The sequence below is a fragment of the Pecten maximus genome, chromosome 1 (assembly GCF_902652985.1).
Source record: "Pecten maximus chromosome 1, xPecMax1.1, whole genome shotgun sequence".
Classification (NCBI taxonomy): Eukaryota; Metazoa; Mollusca; class Bivalvia; order Pectinida; family Pectinidae; genus Pecten; species Pecten maximus.
In genome coordinates this window covers 49,328,275-49,341,232 of record NC_047015.1, presented here as the reverse complement: position 1 = coordinate 49,341,232, position 12,958 = coordinate 49,328,275, and the positions used below count along the sequence as shown (strand labels likewise).

Genomic DNA, 12,958 nt, shown 5'->3' with positions numbered 1-12,958 from the left:
AATCTACAGTCTTTGGTTAATATACATGTATTGATGATTATATTGGCAGACCAGTGATGTTAGGAACTTTTCAAATGTAACATATGTTTTAATTAGTGCATCCATCATCTTTTCCTGAATAGAGTGGCAGTACGCATATAGGGGTAGGTGCGCTTATTATTTGGAATAGTTCACAAAATATTTTTAATAGAATTTTAACAAGCCACAGGTTGTTGTTTTTGGGTTTTTTTTAAAATTTTTCAAAGGAATAATCTGAATCTGATGGAAGAATGATGGCAGAAAGCATTATAAAATATGCTCTATATGATATCTGTGAAATAATAAAAATATAGTTTGTGTTATCATGATTCTGGTACCTTTGTATGTAATCATAGGTATATAATTATATATACACAACCCTATCAACTTACACATCAGGAAACTTTCTATCATACAAATTCTTAATAGCAGTAAGTCATAACAACCAATTTTTAATTAAACTTCTTCTACTAAGAAAATGAAGTACCGATAAATAGATCTCATTTTCCTATACCAGGTAAGTACTTAAAATGTACTTCATAATCCTAGAGGGAAGAAAAGGTGTGATACACAACCTATACATACCGTATTTGACCTAATAAGGGCGCCTACCCTAATAAGGGCGCCCCTACCTTTTTTCAAGGAAATAAATCTATGACTGAGTGTCAAAATGGTGTTAAAAAGTAATAATTCATGTGAAATATTTTACTACTTATGTGTTCAATTTTCTTCAGCAAATTAAGTAACTGGAACACATGTTTTCGCCACATTTTGTGTATTCCTACAGGCTACATATGACATGTCAGTGCAAAGTTCTCAGCACCCAAAACTAAACACACATACAAATAATAACTTACCATCTTTATTTGAAGATAAAGTAAAGACTTCATTCTTGTTGATAAATAACTTTTGTTCAGAACAGAAAGCTAGTAAAAGACATTGTAAATCAATTATTAGGTCAAAGAAAACGATGTCTGATATGATCTGGGAAATCACCTGTTTCTATAAATAGAACACAAAAGAGTTCCATTTGAACATAAATGGTGGAACACACGTTCTCTGGTCTAAAGATCAGCTGGCATGGTTTACAAGTTTACAGGAGTATTCAAGTGATGTTTAAGCTTAATATATGATAATGAATAGATATCTTCATCTGGAATATTTTTATGACTGAATATTTTACCGTTTCCACAACCTTGGGTATTCTGCTATAAGGTATAGTCTGTTTCATAAAACTTCAGAATAACTAATCTTAATAAGGGCGCCCCCACTGTCATTTACCCGCGCCCTGCGCCCTTATTAGGTCAAATACGGTAAGTACCCACTGTTCCATTCTTACTGTCCCATGATGGCATTAAAGGAAAGCAGCAAACACAACATAATATAAACATTCTTGTAAATTATTTTTGCAACATTTGAAAAATAGTTCTTTTTTTTCTTTTTTTTTTTTGATTATCTCATATAAATGAATATATATGTATATAATACATGTATCTAGGTTACATGTAATGAATATGGGACTCTAAGCATCATAAATTAAAGGTTTACACTCTTAAGGTGCAGGTCACGTCAGAGTAGGAAGCAGACGACACCAGCCAGGATGTATCAGAGCTGTTACAGGTGTAGGATGGCAGAACAATGGGAAGGTGGCTGCTCTACTTGATTTACCTTACACACCATAAACCAAAATAATTCCTGTAAACGAAACATTCACATTTTACCGTAGAAACAAAACAGGTAGCAAAAACTTCAAACTTTAATTTGATATAAATTTCACATCATTTCAACTTCAAATAAACGATTGAGATGATGGAGTCACTGGTACAGTAATAACAAATAGTGAAATAATTAGTTGTGTGAGACCTACAATACACTCGTACATTTTCTATAATGAGTTATTGCCCTTTGTTGATTTACCTCAATTTTCTAAGTTAGGCCTCTTTTTCTCAACAAAAATTTCAATCAATTTTGATACATAAATTCATAATCCATAAAATATTTAGTGATTAAGAAGGTATCAACCATTTGACATATGACCTTTCACCAGCTGGTGACCTTTTGGTCACACAGCCTTGTATTTGCTTCTGATAACTTTGCATGCTTTGTAATGTTATAAAAAGACATTTTCCATTCAGCTTGAGAAAGAAATCTTACATTACCTATTGACCCATGGCCATGACCTTTGGTTATAGCTTCTGATATGATTCTTATCAATTTTGATTCATATTGCCTAATTGCATAATCAGTAAAAACATACTAAAATTTAAATTTTACCTTGATTTCCGATACAGTGACTTTGATTTGAATATTTGACATATCTGATATTTACACATGATATAAATATTGGATATATGTCTGAACTGAAGTAAAAACTGGACTCTGTCCCCTTACCTTAGTTACTAGGCCTTGCTTCCTGTAGTAAGAGCAGCTATAATCCCTCCACAGCATGTCAGGAAGCAGATGACACCAGCCAAGATGTATGTTGATGTGATGACCCAGAAGGCAAAGTAATAACATGTAGGATGGCAGTACAATGGTGAAGTGGCTACAGTAGTGAAGTTACCATAGGTACGATACACCCACACATTCCCTGTAAACAAGAAGGCATCATGTCACCATAGTTACGATACACCCATACATTCCCTGTAAACAAGAAGGCATCATGTCACCATAGTTACGATACACCCATACATTCCCTGTAAACAAGAAGGCATCATGTTACCATAGGTAAGCAAGAGGGAATCTTATTACAATAGTTACCATACAACTACATATTTCCTATAAACAACAACATTAAATTATGTCTCTGAGGTCTCCAGAATAACACTGTATACCTGTTAATTTTTGCCATTTTCGCCCTTTGATGATAGGGTGAATTTAAGATGAACGCAAAAATTTCAAGCTCAATTGCAGGATTTACAAGTTATCGTACATAGGCTAATTGTAGTCGGATCCAAAACGTACCCTCGTACTTTTCAAGTGTGTTTTATCCTATATATTTACACTAAATTTATAAAATAATTTATTGTTTTATTCCAATCTATGCATGTGAAATAAAATCTAGATCTAAATCTAGGCCTAGTAAATGCAATATCACGTGGAGTTAAATCGAGAATATGGGCTAAGACAGCATACTAGGTTTAGTATATTTGATTTTTAAAAAGCTATAAATACTAAGTAACTTTTAAAATCCAATATTTTTTTTAAATAATGCACACAAAATAGCATCAAATCCTTGCCATTGTGAAGACTGATTTTATGTGTTCACCGTCGCTTGTGGCTTCCATCGATGACAAATGTTGTTAATGAACAAAAGAAAACACTGGTCAGTAGACTTCTAATTAGTCACGACACGGTGAACTTACCACTCATCGTGTTTGCTTAAATCGACCATGCATACCTGATACTATTTGAATCAATATTGGTTAAAAGTAAATCTGAACACAGGTAAACGTTGTATATTTCACACCTGATTACATTTCACACCTCAGCGGGATATGCAAAGAAAAGAAAATGGGGGAACTCAATAAATCCTGAGTGTTCCGAGTGCAATTGTATCAAGAATTCCGAACGAAATTTTCCGATTGTGACATTTCTTAAAAGTAGTTTAAGCAAAATTAAAACGGGACGAATATCTTTTGTGTTGCCCATGGGCGAAAATAACCTTGGGCGAAAAATACCAGGTATACAATATCTGAATGTCGTGGTACAATTCTACTTTTTCTAAGAAAAAAGATTGGACTTGCAATATAATATTTTAGAAACCAAATATTTCGAAACTTGTTGAAATCTTGTCTTGAAGACTAATATGAAGGCATATATGACAGTCTATTAACATTATCAAAGTTTGGTGGACAGGTGTTGCTACATAGCCTATGATATACCAAAATACTTGCATGAAGTTATTGACCTTACACATGTGCATATGTGAAAGCTGTCGTTTTCATTAATCAAATTTTTAATCACTTGCCAATTGGACTCTTTTGATATGTACAGTAGTGAAAGTCATTACCTGCAATAAACCAGGCAAACAGAAAGCAGTTAAGTAGCATATCTCCAGGGTTAGTCTTCACATTTTTTTGGTCATCATCTTCTCCTTCTTTCCTGTTCCTTAGCTTCTGTCCTAGACTGGACAAATTCTTGATGATCCCAAACACTCCAGCCACAAGGAGATAGATGGGGATATACCTCTCTGCTGGACAGTCGTGTAGATAAACACCTCCTGTAAACCAACAAATGTATATTGTTACTTCTCCAAAAATTGTAAATTACCTGTGGTTACACTAATCATTTCTGAAAGCTGAATAAAAGCTGAAAGAAAAAACTAGCAAAGAACTCTCACAGTATCACTTTCAGCCATACAAGAGACTATATCCACACACAATTATAACATCATCCCACCGCTGCCACCAAAAATCAGCTTCACACAGGCCAGAACGATTCCATTCATTTCCAAAATTTGTTCTTAATATTTCTTTTTAAAGCTCAACACCACCAAATAATATTACAGGTACAGCAAACAAAACACAATCCATCAGTGACACTATCAAAATACCATCCAATCATAGTACAGTCATCAAAATTCCATCCAATCATAACACACTCATCGAAATTCAATGCAATCGTAACACCGTCATCAAAATTCCTTCCAATCATTACAGTCATCAAAATTCCATCCAATTATAATAAAGTCGATCAAAATTCCATCCAATCGTATCACACTCATCAAAGTACCATCCAATCATAACAAAGTCAATCAAAACTCCATCCAATCATAATGAAATCAATAAAAATTCCATCTTATCATAATACACTCATCAAAATCCCATCCAATCATGAAACATCCAGTAAAAACCTACCTAGTATCATGATGCATCCTTTTAAACACCATCCACTCATGACAGGTATATCCACTAACATACCATCAAACCATTTTGTTAACTTTGTCAGAAGCAAAATTGTGGCATATTCTACTTATTGAAAAACAATTTCCCACACATCTTAACTGACTTACCTATTGCTGTCATGGCAATGGGAATGGCCAGGAAAATCCCCATTATAATGGTACAGGCCACTATGGAAAAACAAGTGTTTCAATATATAATTTAATCATATCAGATAGAGTTTAAACTTGTTCTGTCAAAGTCATTCCACTTTTTTTCACTGAAAAACTATATTAATTATACTGTACAGATTCACTTACACTGAAGCTATCAATCTAACACAGATTACAAGAAAATACTACTTGAAAAAATCCAAGAAACAAATTCCTTAAAAAAAATTCTCAGTGAAAGTATTTGTTGCCGGACTCTATATATAAATGTAAATTAAGTATTCTCATTTGTTTCCCAGAAAAAATTGCAGACCGCTAAGCAATGCTGTTGCATGACATTGAATATCTGCACATGTGCAAGCATTCAAATGATTATGCTGAAGCATCTTTCTGATCATGAATGCCACCGAAATCTTCATGGCTACATGTACTTCAGGATGGGTTGAGGTTATGTAGGACAGGGAATAAGTTTTTTTTTTTTTTTTTTTTCAAATGGCCTTTATGTTCTTATTATTCAGGTAACAAAACGGTTGTTGCATGTATTAATATCAGCCAACAGTAAAAACTACTTCCCCAAGGTTTTTGGACCAACCTAATGAAAGTTTTCCCAAGGCTGTGTCATAGTCACATTAAACATGACCATTGTAAGTTACTTACAGGTTCCCATAAGAATGCCCACAAAACTCTTGGCAAACTGGGCATTGTTGCTGGAGGAAGCTTTGGCAGCCTTCACCTTCCCGAATAGTGAATCATATGATGGAGGAGGCTCTGGAAGTCAAATAGACAGTTCATCCACTTAATCTTAACACTACGGAACACTTTAATAAATACAAATCTTCGTTAAAGGTCTTAAAAAAAAACTTGGGAGGAAATATCATGATTTCTTTTTAATTTTGCAAATCATTTCAAACAAGATTCATTCCATAAAAGGAAGGTTTTATAATTATATCACAGTATCCATCCTCAAAAAATCCCTGATTTCTCCACCTTTTGTAAATAATAAGTATCAATAGAGCCATGTCCTCATCCATCCTTTTTTTTTTTTTTTTTTTTGAAAAATTATTATTTGAACACAGGCATTTTGGCATTTTTTATTTGGACTTGGATGGTTCCATCTAATTCTGTTACCGGTAAACATTACATGAACATTATTTTGCGATTGGTAAACTGTATAAACAGTATTCACTTCAATATGCCCATTTTGCTCTCTTTATATGAAAACATAGATAGAGTAATTATTAAATGGGTACAAGTCTTTATTTCAATAAAAGGCGAAAAAAGAAGTTTTACACAAGTGTGAATAAAACACTAAGAAAATGGTTCACTGTAAATACAGTATAAAATTATTCTGTGTACCGTTATATCCGTTTGCACCATAGGGAGGTAGGCCCTCAGGCATGTCCACTGCTGACTGGTCTTCAGTGGCATGGTAAGATGGTGGAGAGTCCTTGAGGTCATAGAAAATAAAGTAAATCTTTTATCACAGACCTATACTCCATAACTTTATATAACCAAAATATATCTTTCACATTTAACATGACAAGATGTATATACAAGTGCAATCAGTGATTCCGAAAGCTCACCGGCGGCAGCAATCACACTATATACATATGCATTCATTTTTTATGTATGTATAAGCATGTCATTTTGAAATTGTATGTCACATAATATCGCTCCTAGACCTCTAATGGATGTATAAACCAAATCAGAAGGGTGTGGACTTACAAGCTTTCCAAAACTAACCCCCAAAATCTTTAAAGTGGGTTTTTGTGTCCAAAAAAGTAAGTCCACTAAATGGTAAAATGCGAAAAAAAATACACATTTTTTTTTCTGCATGATTTTGCCACAGCATCACTCCTGGATCTCTAATGAATGTATAAACTAAATTAGAAGGGTGATAGGTCTATACCTTTGGATTTACCCCCAAAACGTTTAAGTGAGTTTTGGTGCCAAAAAAGTTAAGCCCACAAAAGGGTAAAATGCTAAAAAATCACAATATTTTTCTGCATGATTTTGCCATAACATCACTCCTAGACCTTTAATGAATGTATAAACCAAATTAGAAGGGCATGAGGTGTATACTTTTGAACTTACAAGCTTTCCAAAAACTTACCCCAAAAACTTTAAAGTTTTGGGGTGGGACGCCGACGCCGGGGTGACAGCATTAGCTCTCGGTTATTCGTAACTGGTGAGCTAATAATATATTATATATAAAAATATCTATGAATTTCCAATTACAGCTATTTTAAAGCATATAAGCTCATTCATGTCAAAATACACATGTATGTATGCATACTCAGTTATATTGATCTATAAGAAACTCCATGTCAGCCATTTAGACCATTTTTGTGCTACTGTTCACTATCACATCAAGTGATCCTAAGATACACATGTAAATCTAATGAAAAGTAAATTTGGAAAGCAAATATTTGTCTAAATGTATAAGTGCCAACATTAATTACTGGGTAAATGACAACATATAATAAAGTGGACAGAAAATAGCAGTTGAATATATATGGTTTATATATTGACTTTGAGTCATCAAATTCGAAGACTTTTCCAAGATTTTCTGTCATTGAATCCAGGGACTTTTCCAGACTTTTCATAGACACTAATCAATATATTTGGTGAAATTCTGACAGTTATGCAACACAATATAAAGTCTGAGAGTCATGTATCCTGTCACACGACAATGTTGTAAGCGTACAATTATAAGCACAATAAATTGGTTCCACATAATAATCAGAAAAAAGATAGACTATAGAATACTGATACTATGAAAAGTAGTTTTTGTGAAAATTTTAGAAAAATGTTAATGTCTACCAGGTACTTAATTTGTTTCAACACCAAATACATTAATTTAAGGAAATTTTTCAGGCATTTACATCAAATTCCAAGACTTTCAAGACCTGAAACTAAATTATAAGACTTTTCCTGGCAAGTGCTGAAATTCAAGGACTTTTCATATCTGTAGGAACCATGAAGAATGATTTTCATATTAGTTCTAAATTTGATTTTTCTTGACTTTTCCTAGTACTCAAAGAAACAAAATAAGTGAACATAGATATTTTGTTAATCAATAATAATGTCTAAAACTACGAACTTGACATGGGATAGATATAGCATTTGGTAAAACCCAGAATGCACAAAATTTGTTAACAAATTTAATAGTGTTAACAGTAACCATAATAACAGTAAAGGCCCTGTCATACCATTCCAGGCAGGCCTTGCATGCTTCCTGATGGGAACCAATTTTGCTAACCAGAGCCATTTGGCCATTGATGCTTCAACCTGGCATTATCCTGCATGGAAGTTGCCTGGACTTGGCCGCAGGTACACATAGAGATATGAGATGCCTGCAGTGCTGCAAAGTTTTGAACATGCTTAAAACTTGTTCTGGGTTAAATTAGTCACATGAGTTTACCAACAGAAATCCATGCAAAACAACAGCAAGAGGCCTGTAGCACACGGAACTCAAAGGCAGTTAACCGGTATTGAAAAAAGTAGGTTGGTCGTAAACCTGTGACCATGTTGAAATTTGTGACCATGTTGAGCCAGTGGGTATCAGCTGCAGACATCATGTGGCATTTCGCTGACAAGGAACAATACTGCCAACCTGTGTGTGACCTTGTCTGCAGGCATGAAGGAAAGTAAAGGGATATTGAGGGCAATGCAGTTACTGTCTTCCTGCTAATAATTTGAGGGCCATTTGTATAGCCAAGTTGCTGTCATTCTACAAGGACCTATGCCATATAAATAGCCTCCACGAAGGAATAACGGAACTCAGTTGTCAGTCTGGTTTTGAAGGTACAGAAGATGCAGGGAACAGCGTCGAATCAAAAGATGGTGAACCCATATGACAAGTTTTACTGTACAACCAGCCTGTTGTGACTGCGAAATAAAGACTTCTCCAACTGACCTGTATTTATATGCTCTTGCACCTTGCAGGAAACTCCCATGCAACTATTACAGCTGGTATGCAGTGCTCATAAGTAGCCTGGAGCTGATACAGACTTTTCTTGAAGCCTGCACATGTCATACACATGCAAGGCACGTATGTCACACTAAGTACATAAAAGTTCTACACAGGTACCACACATCCAACAGGAAACGTCCACACGGAACTCATCTAAATATTGGTCCGCCCAGAGAAATTGTTCTGTCTGCTGCAAAATCCCTACAACCATTAAGCTTGTTGTGCCGGAATAATGTGACAGGGCCTTAACAATTATTAATCATTGTAAATAGGAATACATGAAATGTTAGTATTGAAGGTTTAAAGGAATTCAGAGTTTCTCAACCTGTACTCCAGATTTATATTGGTCATGATCATGCATACACCTGCAAATGAGGTATGTATTTCACAACTCTTAGAGACATTGTGTGGTCGATTTATAGTGTACAGAATATAATGGTCTCAATACACAAAACATAATCTAAGGTAACTGTATACCTACTAACTTTGAGAACAAGCACAGGTTTTACTGAGCAATCAAGAGAGGTACTTCTATTAGAGGAGAAATAAGAAAACATTTCTACAAAAACACACTGTTATTATTTTCTTCAAAGCTTTCAATGCACCCATATGCATGCCATTGAAACATGCTTGAGTCCATCTTATATTATAAGAATTCAAAAGAAAACAAAACAGAAAAAAATACTAGTGCCTAAAACAAAAATTTGGTTATTTGCACCACCATAATCGCACATTCAAACACCAATGAATATGTATTAGCTTTGTTAGTATAGCATCAGCCAATTCAAAGCAAGCAAATAACACATGAAGAATGTAAATCTGTACCTGAGGCATCCCAACTTCACTGCTTGCCTAAACAAAGAAATTTACTCCATGTTAACTAAATAACACAATTATAAGTGTAGATTATATAAGGTCACCTTACTACGTTATTGAGAATTTCCATTTAGCCCATTGCAGGAATTCCCCTTTAGCCTATTGGTAAGAGTTTCCCTTTAGCTTAAATGGTATGATGCACACTTGGATTGCTGCAAATGTGGTTCAAGCCCCATGGCAGGGTATTTTTATCAGTCCTTCCTGCTACAGAAGTAGAGAACTAGACTAGAGTCAACTTGCTATACACTTCTTATTTCCACAGTTTCCAATTCAAAATATTTACACCCTGAAACAGATAGCATATATTATGTTTATTAATACTTCATTGTTTCCAACTTCATCAGTAGTTGACTTTATATTTTATATACAAAATATTGCTGCTAATTTGAAAATCTATTTGCCAACATAGTCTTCATATAATGATTTAAGAATAAATAAAATATGGACAAGATGCTAATAAAAAAATGATTTGGAAGCAATCTACAAACTACATAACACGTACAATGTACAATTGTACATCCAAGCTAATATAGCACCTTTGAATATGTACTACTGCAGTTATGTTTTTTGGTATAACAGTAACTATTAAAAATAATTGCTGTGAATAGCAAGTGAGTTACTTCCCATATGTTGTTCAGTGAGGTAGTCACCAACTACTACAATTTACTTGTCTCACAATGACTCTGGACATTGAATGGCAACCATGCAAATCCAATGGGAACTCCGTCGGAATGTCGAGACAGAGGTGTGGATTTCAATAAAATTACCAAAATCCAAAATTTTGATGTTTTATATAGGGTGTACTCAGTCGTAAAATACAACTTAAAGAAGTCTCGCAAAACCGAAACTGTCTCGACTTTCGAGAGAGTTCCCAGCCTGAATACGGAAAGTATTGAATGATACCATAAAGTATTAGTGTTAGGGTTTCCACTAAAAATGTAGGCCTACACAAAAAAAAAAAACGTCAAAAAGGCATAAACCGGTTCGCCGCACCTCGTGATCAGATAGGCCTAGTTCACTGGTTAACGTTAACGATACTGGTGTAGGCCTACTGTCTGACTGTAAGCAGCTGATAAGTGTAACGAAAGCAAAAGATGGCACCGACTTTGCGTTATTTCAAGATAATTCAAATACATTTGGTCTAAGCTATAACTTCTCAGTCAGGTTTCTGTATAACTTACCAATTTTGTTTCTTCTGCCATTGTTTCAGTTTTACGTAGACTTAAATAAACTATCAACAATTTCTTTTCCGCGTTTGTCTAAAAATCTAAACAAAAGCGTCGCAGAGACCGTGACTGATAGCTCTAAAGTGCGGATATTATTCGCGGATAATCATATGTTCACATATTCGCTAAGATATGCCTTATCAGTCTGATATTTGATTTAATTGTAATTTCATCATGTACAGGACACCTGCATAATTGCTTTGAATCGTCGATTTATATTAATCTAATCTCATTTCATAACTTATCATTATTGTGTGGTTATGATTACAGTGTGTATGTGGTGATACAGATCATGCTGTCAGGACACGACTACTATCGGGAATATATTATCCGCATAATTCTGGTGTCTCGAAATGACTGTAATACGATAACACACGTTTTAGTTATCAAAACAGGAGAATAGACGTGAAACGGGGAAAATATCAATACAACAAGGAAAAGCATGAGCGAATCATCTACAGAGATACAATATGTACATTTGTACCATCAATCCGTGGAAAAATACAATGATAATAAAACCATGTGTTCCTAAAGGATGAGCGTCTCCTGATTCGTTGTCGATTCCCACTTGAAGAGAACCAGATCTATGAAAATGGAACCAAAAGGTACGATAAATTAACAAGCAACAACCACACATTTGATGTTTAGCACGATACACAAAAGCATTCCATTGCCTACATGTACAATGCACGATTTTCGCTTTTTCGTCACGGAATAGGGGGGGGGGGGGGGGGGGGGGGGGGGTAAACTACATCGAGAAAAGGCACATTTATAGAACTTTCCATAAAAATGCACTTTTATTTAGCTTTTAAGTTTAATCGTATATCATTGAATGAAGCTTGACGCCAATTTGTCGATCGAGAGAGAGGCGCCACATTTTCTGCAAAAATCAAATTCGTTTTGTAGTAATCAAACATATCTGACACTTTCTCGTTTTTGTCACTGTGACATAGCATTACTGAAAGGAAAAACTATTTTATATAATCATACATCTCCCAAGACTCCATCAGGTATAACGGATAATTTTCAGTTACTTTTTACCTTGGATGGATATGTCATTAACATATTTCAAGTGACTATGATACATCTCATCGGCATGCACACACCTAGGCCGTTTTCGTTTTTGCGGTCCAAACAGTTGGACCGGTGTTGAAATAAAGACGGACCTGGTGATTTTAATTGTTTTCAGACGAGCCTTGACAAAGACTTCCAAGGCTTGTATTAACATTTGCAGGTCCGTTAAGAGATATGTTTGAAATATACATTTAAAAACTGACGAACCGATTTGTCCGCATAAACGAACAGGCCCCAACTGTTCCGGGGACCATATGGTTATCCACTGCATCCATCGGTTTGATTGTTGGTTTTGTATTATTTAATGTACTATCAACAGCTCTCCTTGTTATAGCACGGAACTGATGCCGACATTATAATGCTACCTCACTGAAGCATACTGCCGAAGACACCCAGCAGGACACCTCATCCGATCACATAATACTGACAACGGCCAAACCAGTCGTCCCATTTCCAAAATGCCGAGGACTAAGCATGCGTAGAATGTCTCGGCCCGGAAAACGCCCTCGAAGGGGCGAACTTTCACCTAAAGGCCAAAATGGGAAGAAGAAAGTTGTTAAGAAAGAAGAGAAAATGCACGACCCCAAATTATTTGCTAAGCATCATGCCATACAGGAAGCAAGTACAAGCAACCATTGGATGAATCCCCGTGTAGTTAAGCAATGTGCTCAATAGATTGCAGCATAGTTTGTACAAGACGCTACTAAGGCCCAGATGAGATATACTGAGGATAAA

General features: G+C 35.1%; 1 protein-coding gene across 1 annotated transcript; it reads right to left on the bottom strand.

Moving 5' to 3' along the window:
• Positions 1 to 1,450: 1,450 nt before the first annotated feature.
• On the bottom strand, positions 1,451 to 11,234 carry LOC117336785 (transmembrane protein 272-like). Its single transcript, XM_033897432.1, has 8 exons — positions 11,105 to 11,234; positions 9,873 to 9,899; positions 6,428 to 6,518; positions 5,729 to 5,839; positions 5,033 to 5,092; positions 4,031 to 4,240; positions 2,410 to 2,608; positions 1,451 to 1,713 (listed from the first exon to the last, which is right to left on the bottom strand). The coding sequence occupies exons 1-7, from the start codon at positions 11,123 to 11,125 to the stop codon at positions 2,418 to 2,420; spliced, it is 711 nt and encodes a 236-aa protein (XP_033753323.1). The 5' UTR covers positions 11,126 to 11,234; the 3' UTR covers positions 1,451 to 1,713; positions 2,410 to 2,417.
• Between the last annotated feature and the right edge of the window lie 1,724 nt (positions 11,235 to 12,958).